A 23,081-nucleotide genomic window follows, 5' to 3' on the forward strand; every position below is an offset into this window, starting at 1 on the left:
TGGTCATGGGGGTATGTCTATATTGAGTGCCTTGTTAGAACGAGATTACGATACTTTATAATAACAAGGAGCTCTACCCGGCTGCTATGTTTCATTGAAACTTGTGTATTTATAAGTTTGAACAGAAATCCCGGATCCGCCGTTCGAAAATTGGGATTTTAGAGTATCTGAATAGGTAGGATTGTAATAATAGACCGAAATGACGTAGGTGTACTTTGGATGTAGGTAATATAAGAAATAAAAAGTATTGGCTTTCCGAACCTGATCATGGATCCTTCGAATGGGATTCGAACCCTCGGTAGACGTTCAACACGGTGCATCACAAAGGCTCTTTCCTGGGAGATTGATGGATCTATCTTTGCTAGGAACAGGAGCAGTGTGTATGACCGAAACGAGTGCTGTATGGTATTGGTATTGGTAACCAGCACAAGGTCCCAATAAGGAACGGCTGGGCCCACAGCCCTGACATGGCGTGCCATGTGACGTGGCCACAAAGGCTCATGCCGTTGTAATCACACTGTTGAGTGCGTCTCGCGGATTAGAGTTTCTTTGTGGGGTTCCGAACAGCTGGAACATAAATGAATAAGGCAGAGTGAGGGACATATACCATTACCGACACTGTAACGGACCTGCTTTAAGAAATATAGATATCATCAACGTATTATAATTTATCCAAGCGGCTGAGGACATTCCCATCTTCGCAGATCAAAGGTATAGTAAGAGTGCATAGGAAGGGAGTACAAAGATGGGGGGATTCTCGCGGTAACTCTTGCAAGGTTTCCAATACACCGCAGTACAATAACACACCTCGTTTTCGACCTCACTTCGGCCGGTAGCAGCATAGAGAACAAAGCGGGGGCCGTTGGCGGCGTTCAGCCCATTTAAGCACTTCCATGGCAAGTGTATCGGAGGAGGTCAATAGTTACGTAGCAGCACGCCATTCGAGGGAACAGTTGTAATCCTCGGAGGCACAGGATCCATCATCATGTAAGGTGAGACAGTGTGAAACATACATGCATACGCACGGACCACGAGGAACGTAGCGACACAAAGCAGGCGGTGGGATCAACGGACATGAAACGCAAGCACTGGGGAACAAAAGCAACGAGAAAGTGCTCCGTCGCAACACACCATTAAAAAACAGTGCGGCGGCAGGAACGAATCTTGTCACCACCACCAAAACCAAAGCAACGAGAAACCAGACCGTCGCAGCACACCATTAGAAAACAGTGCGGTGGCAGGAGCGAATCTTGTCACACCACCGAAACAAAAGCGACGGAAACCAAACCGTCGCAACACGCCATTGGGAAACAGCGCGGCGGCAGGAGTGGACCTCGCCATTGTCACAGGAACTCAAGCAACAAGATACCACTTCGTCGCAACACACCATCAGGAAAATGGTGCGGTGGCAGGAGCCATACTCATTGCCACAACAAAAACCAATGGTGGTTCTCTGTATATATGATACGCATCATCCCATTTATTATAGGAAATTCACGTGGCAGGCTAGAGCGGTCGAAAGCTAGAATCTCCAAACACGCATTAGATTAAACACAAAGTCTGGAATATATGCCCTTCATGTCATACCGGCTACATTACGTCTAGGGTTCAAATCCCTTTCGAAGGATATGATTTCCAGACAGCAAATTTCTTTTTCTTCCTCACTGTTAACTATCTTATCAATCCGTCAAGCTACCTGTGTAGCTTCATGATACAGAAACTCCGCCAAATGTCAAGGAATCTGAAAATCTTCCTGTGACAAGGTGGGGGCTGAGCTTTGATTTTCCCTTTCGCTGCAAAGTTGAAGGCCTCTCTAATGAATTCGACATTTGGTGGTCAGGATAGCCTGCGGAATACGCATGAGGTCAACTACTCCATGACTGTTTAGAGGCCTGTCTGCTCGATTTGGCCCTTGGGGTCTGGGAACGTTATGCCTTTGTGACACATCGGTTCTGTGATCCGAGTTCGAACCCCACAATCGAAATTAAAGAAGACGATAATACCTCCCAATCTTTTACCAAAACCAGTGAAAACACATAAAAGTTGTCCCCCTGCTATTATTGGTGTATTGACCTCTTTCGAGCCGAGGGCAACTCACCATAGAAGAGATTCAAACGCTAGAACAAGTGTATGAAAGGAAAATGAAGGCGGTGTTGCCTGAGTGAACAAGAAAATCATCGTGACCACATCGTAGATTGGATGATCTAGCTCTGAATTTTCAATCACCCACAAACCCCGACTGGATGTCGCCGGAACATTGACAGAAATCTAACCTCGTTGCCTCCATACTCACAGCTCAACCACGTAATAGCACGAGATTGATACCCGTGGTTCAATCCCCAAGAATGGGCTGTCTTGATAATTCTAGAATTCAAGGCTTTTTTTAGTCTTCAAGACATGAAAGGTTCGCAAAATCTAGTCTGGGAACGGAAAACTAATTGCAAAGAAGTAGAAGGTGAGAGAGAATAGTAAATACCAAAACGGTTCCTCTCGATTCTGGTATATATGTAAATGTGAACACAGCTGACCTCTCTTCCAAGCCCCGGTGAATCAACCGATGGTAGACACTCTCTCACATATGAGAGGCGAGACTATCATTTATGTTTCGACTCTGTGTCGAGCAATGGACCGTACAGCTTGTGATGTCGGAGCCTGGAATATTGCCGAGTGTAGGTGTCAATAGGGCGACGACTGGGATCATTCGTTAGGCAAAGTATCGCATCGCTTTAGCGTTTTAGTTAACAGGGAAAGATCTGATGCGGACACACCATGCATAGTTAAATCATGCGACAATGCATTCGGATCACGTTTCCGTTGGTTCTCGCCGGAGAAGAGCTTCGATTATTAAGTGACATTGATATATGTATATTTTGAAATACCATTAGACAAGGACATGGATGAATACAGTACCTGGGCTCGCCTGACGATCAGCCTTTCAGGAAGGACATACGAGAGACGACAAGTTAATGCGTTTGCTTACTTCCCGCCTGGAAATACTTTTGTATCTGTTCTTTGAGTTCGACAGAGAGAAGACATAACGGTCTGAGCTCTAGCAGAAGTCGGGTTTTAGACTGCGTAATACAGGAAAAGCAGTTAGTAATACTTACCGCATTACACATATCTGCAGGGGAAATATATTTTCTCCGATTTCTAACGTGTGCGCTGAGCACCAGAGAATATTAAGCTATAGACGACAGATATTAGACGACGTAATTGTAGAAGGAATGCGAATGAGGATACCTTGAGTTGCAACACCATATGAATGACTATGAGGCATCTTTGATACTGCCCTTCTCACCGCAGGCAAAGATATAGAATTGGCGGTATGATGGCCTCGGAAAATACGCGGAACCGGAGAAAGCAGAACGGTCTTATCAATATTAGTGGCTAACAGTCGTGTTAAGGGTCTTACTACTGGCTTACTACCGTAGTATGTTAGCATTTTATATACCCAAAAGCTATATGTCGCGTATGCACAAGAAGTGGCCCTTAGCATGATAAACGTTACGGTAGAGATCTTGATGGGCACCGTACGCGAGGCTTTCAAGAAGAATCCTACTGCGGATGATATCGTTCGTATGCGATCCCTACTTGATCCCTACCAGAAAAAGCACAAGAAATAGGAGTAGCTTACCACTAGGCCGCTACTACATTTTAACAGCCCTGGTGTTTTCGAATGCTTGATTGATCTGATGAGAGCGTCGGCGTTTGGTATCAACAAGAATCGAATGTCCTGGTCGTGGGAAATTGGAAACCTCTCAGCCACCGGCTGGATCGGCCCGTAGCCTTCTTGCTCAATGACCATCACTCTCAACGACCTGCCTGACGACCTGTTGATCTACGCCATCGCGTTCCTCTCCGTCCCTGATATTCTGTTTCTCCGCCAGGTGGGTACAGTTTCCTCTCTTCATGCTCAGCGTTCTTACCTGCTACATGCGAATAGACATGTACACGGTTCAACGCACTCACAAGGCTGGAGATCGTATGGATCAACGCATTCGAACTCAACATTCTCTCCAATGATTACCCCTGTCCCGTCGATGACACCGATCTCGAACAGCGCACATGTTACGCCTACCGACTCGCATCTCGATGGCTCGCAGACTCTCCTCTGACCCCCACGAGCGTCATAAAATTCACCGGCTCGCCCGTATCCGAGATCAAATTCATACCAGGGACGACAACACCAGTGGCTTCTGATTGTATCAGAGGAGATCCCTTACCGTGCTGTCAATCTGGGATATCGCTCGCGCACACAAGTGCTCAGAGTGGTCACCCAAAGGCGGGAAGCTATTCACCAAGATAATTCTTAATGAGGACCCTGAGTCTGAAGTGAGTATGGTGGTCGCGTTGGATGGGTAAGTTCTCATTTCTCTGATGAATCGATGACCCGTCCACTAACTTGTATAGATCACAGAGAATGTTACTCCTCCTCCATCTCGATGATGATGGAACCTTGCACGAAATTCACGCCATTGGGATCGGCCTCCACCCAATTAGCATGACTGGTGACATCATAGCTCTCAGCGACCGCATTTCCAAGACGACGATCTACAACTGGAAGACAGAGGAGCGCGCCTACCTCGATGAAGGAGGCGCCATGCAGGTAACTGTCCCGTAGCTGTTCAAATCATGCTTATTCATCTCTTACACTCACAGCACAACCGCTGCATCCATGTCGTCTTTGCCCCGACCTCCGTCGTCGTCGTCCGCGCCCACACTATCAGTGCCTACGCCTCGCCGCCCCTCTTCGGACAAACCAACACGCCCATCGTAACAAACCCCTTCGACGAGTTCGGTCGCACCAGTACAACACCAACATCCCTCCTCATACTCTCTGAGATGTACAGACCCCGGACATTAGAGCCTAATTTGTTCCAACTGTACTCCCTGGCCTCTGTTCCCCCAACCCTCCTCTCGGAAAGATTATCCCGCCATCGCGTACTCTCATACGTCGGCATAGTCCTTGGCCAGCGGGGTACGGCGGTATGGATCAGCCCTGAAGAATGCGCCACGGTGGAGCATCGTGGCTGCAAAACACTAGTCACCGCCGTATTCCCCGGTTCGCTCAACCCCACCGCTCAAGTCCGCATTCATGAATTATGCTCTCATGCTCCCAAGAATTGTCAATGGACTGCGTTCGACTACGATGAAGAACTCGGGCGGATCGCCCTCGGTTCGTGGCTTGGAGAGGTTACCATTCTTCAATTGTTGTCCCAAATATATCGTATCCGATCCCAGGGTTCGAATCCCTTTCGAAGGACTGTTAGAACATTCTCTAAACTTTTGTTGGACTTTAGTTTCTGTGTATCCGTCTACTGCGGAGGTGAGACCGCCTTCAGTATGGTGTCTTCCAGTTCCCGACCGTTTACCTCTTCCTTATCAGGCGGGTATCTTCTGTTTATCGATATTCGCTGGCGTTTTCTGTAACTGGGGATCGTTATAAAGAAGTTACATGCAAAGGTTACGCTAATCCTTGTGGTGTTGTGGGCTTATCCGGTACCCTTTTGTCACACAAGGGTTCGATCCTGTCATGGAATTCATGATTATTCGGAACTTTTTTGTCGTTCAAGGTTTTCTGGTGCAAGATAAAGCCGTTTTTCGCGACCGCGGATAATCCTTTGGCATGTCGCTATGCTTGCTTCTAACAGGTTCAACTGTGAGCACGGAACTCTATGTGAGCGACGACTGTTTTTTATTGCACTCTCGTGGTTGCCGCTGCTTCTCAATCTCGCTTCTATTCACCGATAAGACGCTACCATCGAGTTCTTCTTACACATGCGTTCGCAACTCACTGGAACCTGTGTGAATGGCACCTCCGTGAATCTGGGGATTCCTCATCTTCTGAAATATTGAAGCGCAGCTGGCTGATATTGTTGTATTTAGAAGTGCATTATTCTACCGCCTTCTTAGCGTACTTAGTACAATATTAGTACTAACTACTAGCAGTGTAAAAATCCGAATCGAAGGAATACTCCACTTCTATGCCAGTTGTCGACACTTTTCCTTTGTTTCTCGCAGTCAATCCAAGGCCCGAGTTCAACATTCACGGGGTAACCGTGTTTTCGGTTCTTGGCTAGTAACCACTTGAAAAAAGGAATTGGGAGTTAAATATGAAATTGATTCGTGCTGGCTAACGTGCAAAATTCCAGAGACAAGTATATTGCTATGCCAATGTCCTTTGTATGATTGAAAGACAAATGCGACCCAGTAGATGACAATAGGTATGGAATAAAGATAGGCAGATACCAGGATTGAGTGCGCCGTTGCGGAATTATTTCACTGGCTCCGACCCCGGGACCCCCCTTCAGCGTCGGCAGGGCTTAAATGAAACAAGTCTTTTCTTCAAGGAATTCAGGGATATAAAATCGTCTTGTATCCGGTGTATCGGAACAACTGTTGCCTTCGGTTATTGCCATAAATTCGAGGAATGGATACGCTTACTTTATCGATTCCTGCTTCACTCGCCATCATACCTCGAGCATTGTGGCCCACGCCAGGTACCCAATCGACGGTAGTGAGATTCGGGATACCAGCCATATCTTCCAGCATAGCAATGAATTCTGTCCCCTTTCTAAATGCGTGCGTCCTTGCGTCTGTGAGTATGTGATCAGCTTCCAAACACAAGGAGAAAAAAAGAATAGAAAGAACATGTAAACGTGCCTGTGCTTGACATCCAGTATCTCCATTTCCATTATCTTTCTAGAAGGATTTCTCAGCGAAAATCTCTAGAAGGTAAGTCGGCACGTACCAGTCCCCAAGCGTAATTTAGCGTTCGGCTGCAGTATCGCTTATGCATCCGAAATGTGAGGAAGAATACGATCACAAAGAAAAACTCATCTCATATGCTCCTTTATCATTATCTACGACCCATTCAGGATGCAAGGTTGCGTCAACAACATCTGGGAGACATTTCCAACCGTTATCACCAGACCTGTGCACTACTGGGTCCAAGCTTGGTTGTGCGAGAGCAGAAAGCATCGGAGAAACTGAAAGCGTTCGGTGCGGCCCATAATGCTGGCGACCACATGTGATTTAGGGCATGGCACATGTCATTGGTATTTACGGTACTTCGTTTCCGTATTTATAGTCTTTGACCCACGATTATCAGCAGGTATACTCCGTTACACCCCTTGTACCTAGTGACAATGTGCCAAGACGTCTGGAACGGATTTACAGAGAGATGAGAGTCATGGTGCCTCACGCTCGAAAGCAGACGGCACTTTGTTAACGGCATATAGAGAATCGAAGATGGAATTATTGGGAGAACTGTTAGTACATGAAGCGATGAATGTGCACAGTTGGACCCATGACCGGAAGGCATATTCTGATTCCAGAGTAGCTCTCCAGGATGAGCCCAGCGGGTCGGTTGATATCTTTTAACCTCCTCCGCTTATCATTTGCATTTAGCAGCCGTAAGTGAGACTTACTCATACGCTGGTCATTACGCGTGTTATCCTTCTGACGTTATTCTCTCACTGGTGCGTGTTCAGATCATTTCTATCTCCGTTGTCGAACACCAAGAGAAGAGTGGACAGGGAGATTCGACCTGCTGAAATGACCGACCATCACCTTACCTCGCGTTATTGTTTTGCAATAAGACTGGCCAGGATCAGCCGTGAGAAGAACTTCAGTTCATGGAATTCTACCTTCGTAATAAACTTTGACATCTGCTGTCTAAGTCAGAATGTCGAGTACATCAGTCATCCAATGAAGATTTTTGCTGTAGCTATTGAGAGACCGCCGAGAGAGAGAGCAGAAGAATTGGACATTGACATGTGCACCTCACGTGGGGAATGTGATTGATGTTATTTGGCAGCTCCGGTCTTTGCTTGCTTCCCTCACTCAGCTAGACCTGTGACCGGTCCCTACATGAGCAAGCGTCGATGGTAGGGACCTGTACGGCTGAGTTTGAATTCCCTTTGATAAATTTAGGGAATTGCCGAATCCCAAAAAGGTCAGAGAAGGGGCTTCCATATTTAGGTTTTATTGGTGATCGTACCGATCTCGACGCGTTTCGACGCGTTTTCGTGTATTTTTCCTGTCCGTCATGTCTGCCAGCCATAGAAATCGATCCAAGTCTTCCTCAGGTGTATTTTACACCCCTCTCTCCTTGGACATGTCCTCTCAACTTCAAACTCCAAGCGAAACTTCTTCTGGCATCATTAACACGAAGCCAGTGCATCTCAAGGGACCCAGAAAGGCCAAAACTGCGACGAACGACAAATCCAAAACTATAAAAAGGCGAAACGAGCATAACCCCTCCTCTATGTTCTCATTCTCATCTGATTTTGCATCGCAAAGCTCAGGCCTGTAGATTGGGCCAGGAAGGAAATCTTGCAGCTCAAATCCATTATCATGGCGGTCACAACAGAAGGGAGCGAAATAGTGCAGAGCTTATTCAAACGTTAGCTCTACTGAGTAATGCAGCAGCAAGAATAATATATCATCAGGTGCATCGTCTTTTAAATACTTCGCTTTGAATTCTCGAATGCATACCGGCTCATGACCTTGAATGAGTCGTATTGCTGAAAGCGCAGCTCGTTCTTTCTTGTTTGATGTTGGTTTCAGTGGCGCTCGAGGCCTGTCGGGGTCTTTCTCGTCCATTAACGGATTGTCGAAGTCCTTGATGTCGATGTCGAGCACCCAGGGCTCATAGAAAATCACATAAAGACCAATCTTACCCATCCTTCGTATAACTCGCCCACCTCATTGAAGATCGTCACATTCATCCTGTGGTATGCCCATATATCCAACAATGTCCACGTCGGCAAAGTCGATGCCCTAGAGTTTGACATCAGTTCATGCCATCGGAACAGACTATGGAGACATACCACTGCTTCGGCAGACGTTGCACAAAGAATTTTGCACTTCCCATCTTCTCGTGCAAAGTCAGAATGGTATTTTTCGAGATACTGAGGAGACATAATGCTGTCGTAGTGTTTGATTAGACCTTGCGACTTCAGATTCTCTGGGAGCTTCCCGTTCAGATAGCTGGCAACACGGCGGCCAAAATTTCGATCGTTGAAAAAGAGAAGGATTTCTTTTTTTGGAGTTTGATATCCAAGGGGGAAGGCAGAAAGCAGTCGTAGTTCTCCATAACATCGAGGCTTTTGACCATGCAATGGGTCGCATATACCGTATTCGGCCGGTTGCTTGTGATACGAATGAGCTCATCGTTGGGCTTCAGGACAGCAGTCTCAATGGCCGAGAGAACATGAGGTGGCGACGTCGCTGTTAATACCTGCCAAGGAATGGAGGGAAGGAGTATTTTTATCTCATTCAAGCGACCCCAGGATGGTCGGAATGCGGGAACGTTGTACCGTGGAGTACCAGCAAAATAAATGAAGTGAGTCTCGTCTACGAAAACACGCCTGATTGTTTTCCGAAACGCCAGTGTCTGGATGAAATTGTGGTCCGACAATATAAGAAGAGCGATGATAAGGGTTTTTCCCGACCCTGTCCCTGCAATAACCGCCCAGTCCCTTCTTTCATACGAGGCTAATGCTGCTTGAAGCTGCATCTCTCTAGGTGCCTCCCTTCCACAGGTCACAAGGTAAGCCAAGAGAAAGAGACGGTAGCAGATGATCTGTTGGTCTCGTGAAAGCGTAGAGATGTACGTTGATGGAACGCGATCCGCATCAACAAAATGGGTGATGTACTGAGAGAGATCATCAAAGCCAGCATTCCTGATGTCGTCGAGAGATTCAAAGATAGTTTTGGAAGCAGATGTTGTTCCCATTTGGTGATTTAGGGTGACAGTGCATTCAACAAAGAAACGAGATGGTGGTAAACAAAGAAAACGCGTCGAAACGCGTCGAGATCGGTACGATCACCAGTAAAACCTAAATATGGAAGCCCCTTCTCTGACCTTTTTGGGATTCGGCAATTCCCTAAATTTATCAAAGGGAATTCAAACTCAGCCGTACAGGTCCCTACCATCGACGCTTGCTCATGTAGGGACCGGTCACAGGTCTATCACTCAGCGGAGACGCGCGATTCCCTTCTTCCTCAGATGGTAACTCTAAGTCGGCGAAAAGGTGATCCCATAGAGATGGAAGCAAACCAGTGATGTGCGCTACATTGGTACACTTCTAGGGACGTGATAACTAATCTTATTTCCAGATAACCATCCCCAGCGCCTCCGGCATTTATTCAATGCCAGCCTGGAACATGGGAAATCCTTCCCGAAGGCGATCAACATCAAACAGAACTCGTCGCAGAGCTATATATCGACGTTTCCTTCGGCGTGCTCTGGCCTTCGTAGGCGCATATTCTCGCGATGGTGGTTAGGAAGGGTCGATAGTGATGAGGTTGATGCGCAGTTTGATTACGTGGGCTTTATGGATGGCGTTGTAGAGAAATGACTATGCCAGGTAAGACTCCCCCCCTCCCCAGCACGCATCACTGACAGTGATAACCCAGACACGTGAATGTTTCAACATGCTCACAGGACTCCATATCGTATGGACAAACACTCTCAAAGTCGACATCCTCTCCAGCGACTAACCTAATTCCTGCGATGAAGCCGATTTCGAGCACCACACATGCCACGCCTACCGATCCGCCTCCTGCTGGCTCTCCTCTCCCTGAGACCACCTTCACCAGATCCCCTGTATCCGAAACTCTCCAAGGCTCCCGGCTCCTAGATGTATATAAGGGAAATCTGGTCGGTCCTCATGGTCTGCGTGATCGGATGCGAATACCAGTGACCAAAGTGGACCCCGAGAAGTGCGTTGTTCACCAGGGCCAAGCTCAATGCAGAACCTAAATCCGAAGCGAGTATCTTGGATAGGTTAGCGCTCGTCCATCTGGTGAACGATGGCTAATATTCATGTAGGCTACAGAGGATCGCGCTCATGGCTCTGGACAACTTAGGGAACTCTTCATGAAGACCACACCTTCGACACCGACCTCCTCAACGCCGACGACCTAACTCTGAACGACGACCCCTCCAAAATGCTGTCGTACAACTGGAAGGCGGGTGAACGTTTGAACACCCCTACCTCAATAGCATAGGCGACTTGCAGGTACGGTTCCTACATCTATTATAATCACGCTTATTCATCTCGTCCACTCACAGTACGACAGCCATATCCAAGTCATCCGCAGCCCACCCGCAACCTCGTCATCTGCATCCGCTCTATGACTGTCTGCAACACCTAACCTCCCTCGCCAGCACTGGACACGCCTACTCTGTCAGACGAGTCGATGGCTCCAGCGCCACACCCGCCTTCATCCTCATCTGCTGCGCAAACCACAATCCTGGGCATCCGAACTCATCACCCTCTCCTCCTCCCCTACCACTCCTACCCGACGTGGTATCCTCCGATGCCTAGACCGCCCTCAATGGTGGTGCGATGGTTGAACACACAGCTGTCTTCCCCCACCCACCACCCAAGTCTTCGTTCTCGAATCCATTGAATGACTAGATGACGGTCTTATCGGGCTTGGGGAGATTACGATTGTTCAGTTGTAGAGAAATATATGCACTTTGTCTGTTCAGGGGTTAGTGAACGGCCGCAACTTCAGAATCGGGACAAACCTCACCATTCGCAGGGACTGGTTGTTGTTCTGGGATCACGTATGGTCCGTCCTCTTCCATCTCATAGGGAGGCCGGATGTTCTTGGTATCAGACGCCAGAAAGGAAGAAGGGAAGAATCCCCGGACACTTCCATTGGCGCACGGACCTCGACGTATTTCCATGGGAACCTAGTGATCAACGAAACTGTCCTGTGCCGACTACTGCTCCTTTCGCTTAACGAATACTATATCTGAAGCAAGGACGAATCACGCCCAACTTCGGTCCCTACGCACTGCGCATCGGCGTGTAATCATCCTGGGCCTCACTACGATGAACGCCATCCCGTTTCTCTCCCTTTATTCTCTGCCAAGTGAGTATTTCACTTTTATACGATCCCTGGTTGTTGAATGTGTACGCTCAGGAGGCTACATGAACGCCTCCGAGTTTGGTGTTCTTTCCAATGACCACCCCTGGGACCGGTCGCCGACTACTCTAACCCCGAGAAGTGAGACAAGATTCGCCGACTCATCTATTGCAGTGGCGTGGGATGGGTACGTGCTTGTTCATGTGGTGAATGACTGCTGACTTACGTAGGCTGCAGAAAACCGCGCTCCTGCAATTGTGCGACAACCGGAACCTTGCATGAAATCTACTTCATCGACATCGGCTTCCTCTCAGTCAATATCACAGGCGATCTTGGCTCTCGGCGACGACTTCTCCGTGAGGACGTGTGTTGTCGGTAGTTCACCGGCGAGGAACTGGTTCGTGTAGAGGCTGATGCAGCGGGCACGTCCTCGATCACCGGACCATGTCAGATTAGGGACCGACCTTGGGAGGATCGCGCTCGAACTAGGTATTGGCCAGGTTACCCGTTGTTTAGCTGGAGTCTGCATCCATGTCCTTTATGATTATGTCTGCGACCGGTTCGAACGTCGATCACATTTGATAATGTCATTTTTTCTCTCTTGCAATCAGCTATGTACCCATTTCTTGCATACCGTCATCGTAAAGACATAATTTGTGATGAGAGAAGCAGAAAACGCAGACGCCTTCATTATGTGCACAAGCAACAGTCATCGGCTCAATACCTGGGAATCCGATCTCAGATTGCCCAGTAGCAATACCGGATTTGGGACTATAATACTTCTTCAACACGTCGAGCATCCACGCGTCATACCCAGACACGTGGAAGTGGAAGTACTTACACGATTTATAAACAAGAAGAGCGAATCTATGGCGGTTGAAAAAGTCAAGGTTCTTGGTAGTCGAAACACATATTGCGTTCGCATCTCGGTGGCGGTCAGTTATAGCTTAACGTGCAATAAAGACGGAGCACGATCTTGACGAAGTGCCACTCAGGAACCGGATTAGGTTCAAGAAGTGTCGCAGGATCTACCGTAGCTCGAGGTCTAGCCAGGTTAATTTTCAAGCTATACGAAGAGGAATATCCTGGTATTGAAAAACCCCACAGTTCTCCATCAGTGGTAAAGGCTCCTACAGTGCGACAGGTCACTGTATGAGCCACAGTGGCACTGTGCACACATTGAAGGCTTTTTGCAGGACTCGTGACCGTCAGTCATTGAAGTCAGTGTGTTAACTATATCCGACAGATTCCAGGTATCATTAGACGAATAGACGGACCAAGATGGAGACATTTCGTGTGCGGAGACTTAGATAAGAACTGTTGTGGTGGTAATTCGAAGACGCTAGGACTTAGTGCAGCTAACAAGCCCGACGAAGCCTTAACTAATATCATCTATTCTTAGAAACATGACAGGTATCTATATAAAGTCGCTTCTTTCGCCAATGTCACTCGGAACCATGAACATATAGCTCCAACTTCGATTGATCATGAACCGATTCATCCAACGTCTGCGTACTCAGGCCAATATTAGAAAGCGGTATCGTGTTGATAATCTGCATAGTCATTCATACTCAGTTTTTCGATAGGGCGCAGTCGCGCACGTACCCTTTCTTCATCATGAACATTGAATGTTCTATGAGGCACTGAGTCCGAGCTTGAACCTCCTTGCTTCTCTTTTACCTCCCGTCCATTGAACCTGAGTAGTAATCAATTAAATCTACATCACAATATAGCCTACTCACATTGCCAGTAAGGAATTAATATACACTGTCAATGATAGTTCGATGTCAGGTAAGTTGAAGGATGATAAGAAAGGATGAAGACGAACCTTTTGGTATCATGAATGAAAACCCTGCAAATATCAAGGTATTCGGCGAGGCAAGAAGCTGTTACACGTGCATCTTCAGATGTGTTATCCTGAACCTATGCAGATGCTCTACATACTGTTATGAGGAATTATCAACGAACATGCACTATATTTGTCTTAGTAAATGATCATCAAAAGAGAAATCAGATTTCACGTACGTCGTTGCGAGTCCGGAAATGAGGATAAACCGAATGATGACAACGAGTTTCACTGTGGTGCTAAATTTAAAGGCTTTCATTAGAAATTGACTCCAGAGGGAATATTAAGACATGCCTGGAAAATGTCGTAGCTTGCCTACTTTTCAGCAGGTAATAGCACATAGCAAGGGCAATGATTATGTCGAGTGTCGCGGCAGTAGCTAGAGCGCCGTCAATTGTTTGCTATGGGAATCTCTTAATAAGCTACACAGTAACATTCATGAGATATCCTTACTGAGATATCGCGGAGTTGGGAAAAATCCGAGATCATATATCTATAATCATGCCAGGGAACTGAGTTGATGAGAATTTCTGGATCAGGGATACTCCTTACACGTCATGGCTTAACACTGCGCTGGTCATGTCAGAGACCGTAGGAAGTAAATGGTTCTAATACATACGGATTGCGGCGGCTGAAAGATCGTATGAACGGTCAACCCTCCAGACAAGCACAGTTATCAGATTGGTAGAACATACCACAGCCCCCCCAAGACGACGAGTATCTGAAATAACCTTCATATGAGCGGCGAGTCCTTAAGATGAAATAAATAGACAGTACAATAAACCACTGGAACTATACGATGAAAGTGACGTCCAACTACAGTTCACATTAGCAATGAGACAGCTATGAAGGCTACCGGAGGAAGAAAACCCACGCATCCATAAACGTACAGAATACATGCTGTAGGGAATCAGCTTCAGTTCCGAGATTCCAGATGGTGCTTGACATACATATGGATGCATACGATAACCAGGTTCTGTGGATAGTCAGCTAGATCCTGTGAAGTAACATCATGACGGACATTGAACAAGATGACCAGCTAATCGAGCAAGGCAGTCAGTCGGTCATCAGAGACATTTCTTTCCATCACACCTTAAGGCTCCTATATTCCCGCCATTAGTCAAAGTGAATGTAAGGACGGAATAGATCAATGAGCGTACCAGACTATTTTTAAAAGTCCCAGATAGTTTCCGAATGATTCAATCAAGTAAAAGTATAGGACATGGGTACTGAGGGCAACTTGCAGCGTATCAAAGACCCTAGGAAGGATGTTAAGTTCGGAGCTTCCCAAGTGACATTAGAAGGACGCACCAGAGCAGTGCAACCTATGATGAATCGCTGAGATGTTATGAATCTTTTGAGGAAATGATGACAAGGGATCCGTACTGAATAGCGATAAAACCACCAGTCGTCTGGATACCGCTTGTAATAGAGAAACATTTGGAGATTCGTTATCCCATATAGACTATGGGTGGTGTCATTAATGGTGAGCCGTCGGTTAAGGTAACAATAGCGTACACCAATGCAACGGTTGATCCCAAATAAACAGCTCCTAATGTTGAAGCTAGGGACGGTATTGCGACAGAGAAGTTCGAGGTGAACATCACTATGAAAAAGAACAAGGCCTACATCCGCAGGATAATGTCTTATAAGTACTGCTGGAAAACAACATCAGGAATCAGAGCAGACACACCGATGGCCCGGGCGGTTGAATCAATTGTAGGACACAGAGCGGTACCAAATGCGATCTCGGTTCGATGATCAGATGCGAGATAGAACTCACTTAGGAACAATGGAATCTCTCACAAGCTTCCTTACCGTACCGTAAGCAGGAATGACATTCTTCCGTAGGAAGAGAGAATATAACCCTGCCTTGGCTGTACCCCAGGGACCATACCTTGTATGAAACAGCACTATCCGTCATTAAGACCAGGACGCATGATGGAAAAACGAGGCTATTTCGGATTCAATTAAATCAATCAATCATGATTCACACTATTCATTCCGATTTGTCTTTTTCTCATCCTTTAGGGCCTTGACTAAGATTATAACGCACTGGTGGATGGCACGCTACACCCACCACAACCATTTCTTAGGGTCCCGAACAACATCAACAAGCTATTCGCACTTTGAGCCGACTGGGCATGGCAGCCACAGTTTGAAACAGGCGAGATTGGTAGAATGGATCTGTCATCAGCTTGTTCTCCAACTTCCTCAGCTGAAAGCATGTGGTATATCTATTGGGTCCTATCCTCATCTCCCCTTTTATGTCTCAAATCTATCCTCCACACTGGGTGTCGCTCATTCATTCGGCTATCATGCATATAAGAAGTTAAGGCCCATCATTGTACAATCCATATCCATTTCGGACCTTGTCCTAACTGAGGTATTCTCCCCGGCAGGCGATCTTTATCCTTATATCAGAATTGACCCATATGGTGCGAGGCTCTTGAAGTTGATGGTCACTGTACCATTACGGATACGGCCGTAGGGTACATGACCCGGTACGGACACGGTTGGGTCCATACCCGTACCGTAATTTCCTAGTCAGGCCTCACAACGGCGCCAGCGGTCATATATATCTCCGTGATGATCCTCCGTACGGCCATAGGTATTGCATGTAGGTATTGCACCTATAATGTCTACGATGGGAGGTCAGTCATTAGCGAATATAGCAAAAATATCATTAAGTGGCATGCAAGCGTTTAAATTAGTCTCACACCTTCCCAATGCAAGTCCAACTCGCGCTACCAAATCGATACTAACTCAGCCTTATTTAAATGTATGTGCTACGGTGTATTTTCCATTGAGCGAGGTTGATTAGGAACCTGGCAGCAGATCACTCCCGAAGCACATGCCCTATCTGAAAACGTGAAGATTCCTGCTGATTCTATGTACAGCTTCCCCTGCGGTCGGATGCCAATTCCGTCGCTTATGTTCTTGTATGGAACCTGACTCTCAACTCCCGCAGATATCCGTGGTGTGGTCCCAATAAGGAACGACATCCCCAACATAACAAGCCCTATGCTCCACCTACTAGGCTACGACAAACACTCTTACCCCACCCTTAATCAAGTTGCTTCGTTACACAGATATAGACCTGTGTTCAGACGACGCACCGAGCTCCCTTCGCACCTCATGTGCCTTTTAGTGGATATGCCCTAACGTTTAATACTGTTGATGAAAGACTGACATTGTTTTATCTTCCATCAGGGATGAACCACAACCCCATCATTTTTTCAGTAGATGATATCTAATAAGTTGACTTCTCTCCTCAACTGTGCAAACGACGATAGAATCAGAACGCAGGAGTTGTATGATATTTCAGATCCGGTTTCCAAAGTGCGGTGAGGCGATTCGTGCTTACAGGGAAGCTACCTCACTGATCTTTTGTTCAATATATCACCATCACATGCTTTGAGACGTGAACGTGCATGAAGGCGAAAGCTACTGACAACTGCCAGGAGGGACATACATGACCAAAGTTTCATCATCTTTTCAGTTTCTTCTCATCCCTTCATATTTCGCTGTGTATTTCATGTCCGCTGAACTGGCCAAAACTTACGGAGCTGTAGCTCTTTGTACGTATCCATAAATTCTTAGCTATTTGGCATTCACAGTGTCACAGACGTTCAGGTGCGGTCGCCATCCAGATGATTCTCTACTCTTCAGATTTCTTCAGGGTCAAGTTCCTTGTCAGTCGCTCTGTTTGTCACCTATGTCGGGTTTGCTAACAATTGCGTTCCCTGCAGGTTTTCACCATATGATGACGTATTCCATCATCCACCCTTTTTCCAGCTTATGTTTGCAGGATCCTCGATATATACCACAACACGTTCTGCTTCATTGGCATTGAACGGACCGATGGCGAGGCTGAAATATCCCCACAATATCACGGTAAGGCATACCCCGAAAATCGATTTTATTAGACACCTGATGCTTCCGTCCTTCTGATTATGTTTACAGGCTTCCCTGTCCTCCCATCTCACAATATACTTGCTCCCGTTGTATAGAACCTGTGCTTCTTCGTCCGTAGGATATTTTGTGTTCTTATCTTTGTCGCCCAATCCCATCCTCCAGTTCGCAGACGAAATTTTTGATGCCCGTCAAAGGGGTTAAGACCCGCTTTTTTTTTTACCAATAGTCAAGAAGGACGAATCTCAATCACACCTGATCGCATAAAAATCACGATTGAGCGTTCAAGCTAAGTCCCGTACTTTGCGGTCGAGGTCTTCATGGAGAACTAGATGATGTTTTCTCGTTGTCCATTGTACAGCGCTACTTCTGTAATGGTTAACTTCCATGGTAGGGTTCGATTCCCCCTGGTGCAGTTCGCGCCACGTCCTCGATTTTTGACTTTGGATACTGGCACCACATGACATTAAATATATATACCGTCCCAGTCTACCGAGTCCGGACTGAGGTATAGCGAGAACACGACAGTTGACAGTAAATGTTCCATTTTGACGAGACTACTTGCGACTCTGGGGTAAGTTCAGCGAGCTGTGGAGACAGGGAGCGCGTACTGTCAATAATATGCTGCAGACAACTTTTCATACCTTGAAGGAAGGGCAAGTCGTCTACAGTCGATGTTGCAACGATGCGAAGGCTATCGCAGCACCGACTACTCGGGAATGCCGTGGGAATGGCTTAGTCACCGGCTAACTCGGCCCGTATCCCCACAGTTACCTTGGGCTCGAACGTCCATGAACATTACTCTCGACAACTTACCTGACGATGTGCTGATCTACACTGTAACATTTCTTTCCATTCCTGACATCATTCTCCTCCGCCAGGTGAGTATTTCCCAGCCCAATGATTCTAGGTACTAATAATAACAGACATGGAAACGGTTCAACGTGCTCACAAGATTACATATCGTCTGGACAAATGCATTCAAACTCGATATCCTCTCCAAAGACTACCCCGTTCCCATCGATGTCACCGATCTCGAGCAGCGCATGCACCACGCTTACCAACTCGCGTCTCGATGGCTCGCATCGGACTCGCCTCTGATGCCAGCGAGCGAGATAAGTTTTACCGGGTCGCCCGTATCCGAAATCAAACCAGGGCGACAACACAAGTGGCTCCTGGCCGTATCGAAGGGAATCTGGTCCGTCCTGACGATCTGGGATATTGCGTAGGGGCACAAGTGCTCCGTGTGGTCGCCAAGACGTGCATTGTTCACTGGGGTGACGCTGAACACGGATACAGATTCTGAGGCGAGTATGGCTGTGACGTTGGATGGGTGAGTTTTTGTTGTTCTGATGACGCATCGCTAACTTGTGTAGATCACAGGATCGCACTCCTGCATCTGGACGACAATGGAACACTGCATGAAATCCGCTCCTTCGACATCGACCTCCGGCCTGTCACCCTCACTGGTGATATAATAGGCCTCAGCGACGACTTCTCCAAGACATTGATCTATAATTGGAAGACGGACGAGCGAGCCTACCTCGATGAAGGAGGTGACATGCAGGTAACCGTTGCTAGTTGATCTAATTCTCGCTTATTTATCTCGAATAACAGTACGACCATTGCATCGAAATCTTCTTCACTGCACAAACCATCCTCGTCATCCGCGCACGCTCCATCAACTTGTACACTACCCCGCCCTTCCTCCACGGACAAACACACTCCCCTATTGCCTCCCACTCTTTCAGCTGGATTGACAGCGCCAGTGCAACCCCCACCTCGATCCTCATCCGCTCCGAGAGTGACAATCCCTGGGCATCAGAGCTCAATTCGTTCGAACTCTATTCCCTCTCTTCCTTCCCGCCAACCCTCACCAGCAAAATATCATCTCGACGGAGTGCACTTCGATGCACAGATGTTATCCTCGGCAACCGTGGGACTGCAGTATAGATACGGCCCCATGATCGCGCGATGGTCTCCCACTGGGAAGAACATGACAGGTGCGAGACGCTCATGGCAGCTGTGTTCCCCGGCCCGCTTAACCCCACTGGGCAAGTCCGCGTTCGAGAGGTGCACTCGAACCCGTTGAATAACTGGACCTCATTGGATTATGACGAAGAACTCGGGAGAACCGCCCTCGGGTCGGGGTTTGGGAAGATTACGGTTGTCCAGTTGTCGTAATACATGTCCTTCGTGACCTACTGGGTGTGTGACGTCAAAGACTAGGGTTCGAATCCCTTTGGAAGGGTTATATTTTGTGATAGTCTTTTTATTCCTTGCGCCTGAGCTTCAGATTGATTCCGCGTACCCATGCTTCGTGGATGTGATCGTATTTTCATTACTAGGCCATCTGCCTTTCCATTGTCTGACTATTTACGTGATTCTCACAGGTGGCTGGTTTCCGCAATAAGCATCGCTATAAATGAAACTGCAAAAATCCCTTTAGATAATCCTTCGTGACGCTATGGTTTTATCATACTGGTTTTCAGGGTTCGAGTCCCGACTGGAGCATGGTCAGATAAATAAACTTTTGTATCGTCTGTTTAAGGCTCTTATCGTACCCTTCCAAGTTCTTATCCAGTCAGGAGAAGCTTAGGGTACCACAGACACAGTCATGAATCTTAGCAATCGGTCAGATACCCTGCTCCGGTTTTAGTCGTACTTTCATTACAAGACCCATCTATCTCCCTCTCCATTTATGTCTTCATTCAGTAGACGACCAAAATATTAATTCTTCCTTACATTGTGGGTCTTATCCAGCGCTGCTTACTACCTGGGTTCGAATCCCGGTCAAAGAATCTTTAAGCATCAAGGCTATTTTTTTGTTCAAGTTCTTATCATTATCCAGGTCACCGGGGAAAAGAGCTTACGGTACTACAGACGAAGTAGTGGCTTTTAGTAGCAATCGGTCACATCCCTCTTATCAGGCAGGTTCTCGTTTTGGTTTGATGTCACCCAATAACACTGATATTTATTAGGTTCTCTGTCGTAACTCGTTTTGTCAGGTGATATCTACTCTTGAACCGCAGAGAACCAGTCAACGGCCCCTCTAACCCCCCCCTCTCTCCCTCAGTGGGAAGACAGCACTATGAGGCGTCTTTACTGGTATAGTCATCGGTGGAGTGACCATCTGACCTTGAGACTGTTTATTGCTTCGATTCGAACCCTGCTTGGCCGTGGTAATTGTTGGGATTTGGCAATCCGGCATCATGCCGAAGTTGCTTATTAAGGAAGAAGTCTGAGGAAAAGCGTGGAAAGTTCTAGTAAAATAGTATTCCCGCTACCTTGGTAGTGGGTCATGTGCAGTTCACTCCTGTTTGAACTTTTGGCGTGAAATTGCAAACTAGCCGGAAAGAAAGCCAGGGGGCAGTGCGCATCCGTTTGTCTCCGATGGGTGCCAGTCCAAAAAACACTACTGTTTGAACTTTTGGCGTGAAATTGCAAGATAACCGGTTTATTGACCGAAGACACTGTTCCATTTTTTTCCGCAACACTGCCATGGAAGCCGGAGGCAGTGAGCACTCTCCATGTTCCATGTCTGCCCGATGCGTCTCACTGAAAAAAACGCTACTGTTTGTGTTTTTGGCATGAAATTGCAAGATAACCGGTTTAGAGACTGTACACCCTCATCCGTTCTGTTCCCTCTGGATCACGTGAGGGGCGCAATCCTGACCAAGCGGCATGGCAGCTCTTTTGACCACCTCTGTCTTTAATTCCTCATGCTTCACTGTCTCGTTGGGAAGGAGAAGTACCAACTTACTCTCGCTTTCAAAAACAATCACTCTCGATGTGGCAGTCTCGTTCATGCTTCTGGAGGAATCTCTTCCATTACCGTTCACTGCAAGCAAGGACTTTTCATGACTCAAATTCCACTCGTGATTGGAAAAGAAAGTAATGCCGTTGTTCAACTCGGATTTGACTGGTTTGTAGAACTCGTCAAAAGTCCTAACTTCCGCAAAGGTGTGTTATATCAACTACTGTTTTCTTTATCTCGTTTTACCTGATTATTTCTTTCAAGGGAATAACAAGCTACCTATTATCGCTCTGCAGGCTTTGATTGATCACTATGTCGCAATGACAGGATCTTACCCTGAGGACTTCTTACCCTCGATCATCGTGACCTTGCACACCAATTACATGGTCACTGGTTGTCTTTCGTATACATCCTGCATGGATTTTCGCAATTTCGGAAGGCTGTTATTGGAGCATTTCCTCGCAGGCCTCTTGCAGGCAAGGGTGGTTTATTGTGCTCTGCATTCATGACTCAGTGTCGCACAGTCATGATCCGTCCATCTTTGCTCTCTTTGTCATGTTTATTGTCATCAAACGCAGTGCTATGGATGCCATCGCCTATGCTCTGTGCCAGTCATCGATGTTATTGGACTTTTGTCTGACAGCGAAAGCATTCATGTACAGAGTGCCCCTCCAGGAATGAGTGAATGCCACAATGCACATGCCCTACAATCCTCATCCTGACTACATTGTTCATCTTTTGACCTGGGTTTGAGAGACTTCGACGTGAAGACGTCATTAAAATCGCTTTAGCCCATGGTCTTGGCACCGAATGCAGTGTTGAAATGATACGTGCACGTGTCTGCGATCATGTTTTCAGGGGATCTTGTCTCACCTCTGTGCGTCGCCCCTTGCTGACTGTTTGTCCCGGTTGTTTGGAGGTTTTTGCGGAGCTTTAAAGAGTCGATACTAAAGATTTTCTTCCTTTTCCTTTTCTTCCTTTCCATGTAACCCACCTATGTCTCACTCTCAATTCACTATTTTCTCCGTTCACGACGAGCTTGTTTGGTACTCATTTGACGGTTATCTGTTTGACTCTATAGTGTCAACGTCGTGGCTGTCTTCCTGTGGGCTGCCGACGTCCCATTCTTTGGAACTTGTTGTCCATTGCCGAGGAGAGCATGGTACTGCTGTGTTAACCATGCGATTCCAGCTGTCCAGGATCCCTGACAATGACATCATTTTCGGTCATGACTTCTCGGCGTTGTATCATGAACTGTACCCGATTTATGGCTCCAGTTTGTTCTTTCTTATATTCTTTACACTGTTTTATTGAAGTATTTGTTGCAGTTGATGGTGTGTTGCATGACTCCACCGATGACGCCATTCCTGTTCGTCGTTTTGACAATGTTATCCCAAGGGATATCAATTCAGTGATTAATCCGTCTTCCTCGACCGTCCTGTCTGTGACAGGTGCTTCCGCATCCGTGTTAAATGGCATGGCTACTGGAAGTGGTCATAGTGCTAGACCATATGCATCCACCACCGCTGATACTGCTGATACTGCTGATATTGCTGAAGTTACCGCTGATATTACCACTGATACTGCTGATGTTACTGCTGATGGTTTGTCTGTGTCTGCACCTAGTCTGTTGCATCGGAGATTCAGATTCATCTGGTGTTGGATCCAGTATTC

At 47.0% G+C, this 23,081-nt stretch overlaps 7 protein-coding genes across 7 annotated transcripts; 2 read left to right on the forward strand and 5 right to left on the reverse strand.

Moving 5' to 3' along the window:
* Positions 1–3,797: 3,797 nt before the first annotated feature.
* EV420DRAFT_1670245 (uncharacterized protein) lies at positions 3,798–5,446 on the forward strand (the record flags this gene model as incomplete). Its single annotated transcript, XM_060479046.1, has 6 exons — positions 3,798–3,887; positions 3,944–4,150; positions 4,210–4,358; positions 4,411–4,606; positions 4,660–5,242; positions 5,301–5,446. The coding sequence occupies 6 exons, from the start codon at positions 3,798–3,800 to the stop codon at positions 5,444–5,446; spliced, it is 1,371 nt and encodes a 456-aa protein (XP_060322472.1).
* Positions 5,447–6,131: 685 nt separating this feature from the next.
* EV420DRAFT_1589131 (uncharacterized protein) lies at positions 6,132–7,007 on the reverse strand. Its single transcript, XM_060474887.1, has 4 exons — positions 6,752–7,007; positions 6,664–6,702; positions 6,445–6,596; positions 6,132–6,396 (listed from the first exon to the last, which is right to left on the reverse strand). The coding sequence occupies exons 1-3, from the start codon at positions 6,797–6,799 to the stop codon at positions 6,471–6,473; spliced, it is 213 nt and encodes a 70-aa protein (XP_060322473.1). The 5' UTR covers positions 6,800–7,007; the 3' UTR covers positions 6,132–6,396; positions 6,445–6,470.
* Positions 7,008–8,709: 1,702 nt separating this feature from the next.
* On the reverse strand, positions 8,710–8,927 carry EV420DRAFT_1652230 (uncharacterized protein; the record flags this gene model as incomplete). The annotated part of the gene is made up of 2 exons (XM_060478625.1): positions 8,710–8,784; positions 8,835–8,927. 2 exons carry the CDS (start codon positions 8,925–8,927, stop codon positions 8,710–8,712), a joined length of 168 nt encoding a protein of 55 aa, XP_060322474.1.
* A 215-nt stretch (positions 8,928–9,142) lies between these two features.
* On the reverse strand, positions 9,143–9,391 carry EV420DRAFT_1254350 (uncharacterized protein; the record flags this gene model as incomplete). The annotated part of the gene is made up of 1 exon (XM_060466756.1): positions 9,143–9,391. A coding segment is annotated over one exon (249 nt), but the record flags the coding sequence as incomplete, so codon positions are not given.
* Positions 9,392–10,289: 898 nt separating this feature from the next.
* On the reverse strand, positions 10,290–11,707 carry EV420DRAFT_1487288 (uncharacterized protein; the record flags this gene model as incomplete). The annotated part of the gene is made up of 8 exons (XM_060470501.1): positions 10,290–10,339; positions 10,452–10,645; positions 10,707–10,811; positions 10,915–11,023; positions 11,082–11,149; positions 11,196–11,335; positions 11,375–11,428; positions 11,546–11,707. 8 exons carry the CDS (start codon positions 11,705–11,707, stop codon positions 10,290–10,292), a joined length of 882 nt encoding a protein of 293 aa, XP_060322476.1.
* A 1,627-nt stretch (positions 11,708–13,334) lies between these two features.
* Positions 13,335–14,316, reverse strand: EV420DRAFT_1487289 (uncharacterized protein; the record flags this gene model as incomplete). The annotated part of the gene is made up of 9 exons (XM_060470502.1): positions 13,335–13,442; positions 13,495–13,585; positions 13,632–13,656; positions 13,718–13,741; positions 13,834–13,862; positions 13,915–13,966; positions 14,055–14,136; positions 14,189–14,228; positions 14,288–14,316. 9 exons carry the CDS (start codon positions 14,314–14,316, stop codon positions 13,335–13,337), a joined length of 480 nt encoding a protein of 159 aa, XP_060322477.1.
* Positions 14,317–18,441: 4,125 nt separating this feature from the next.
* On the forward strand, positions 18,442–19,603 carry EV420DRAFT_1652235 (uncharacterized protein; the record flags this gene model as incomplete). Its single annotated transcript, XM_060478626.1, has 5 exons — positions 18,442–18,531; positions 18,577–18,831; positions 18,880–18,983; positions 19,034–19,217; positions 19,268–19,603. 5 exons carry the CDS (start codon positions 18,442–18,444, stop codon positions 19,601–19,603), a joined length of 969 nt encoding a protein of 322 aa, XP_060322478.1.
* Positions 19,604–23,081: the final 3,478 nt, after the last annotated feature.

This window comes from Desarmillaria tabescens (assembly GCF_030435595.1).
Source record: "Desarmillaria tabescens strain CCBAS 213 chromosome Unknown EV420scaffold_117, whole genome shotgun sequence".
Taxonomy (NCBI): Eukaryota; Fungi; Basidiomycota; class Agaricomycetes; order Agaricales; family Physalacriaceae; genus Desarmillaria; species Desarmillaria tabescens.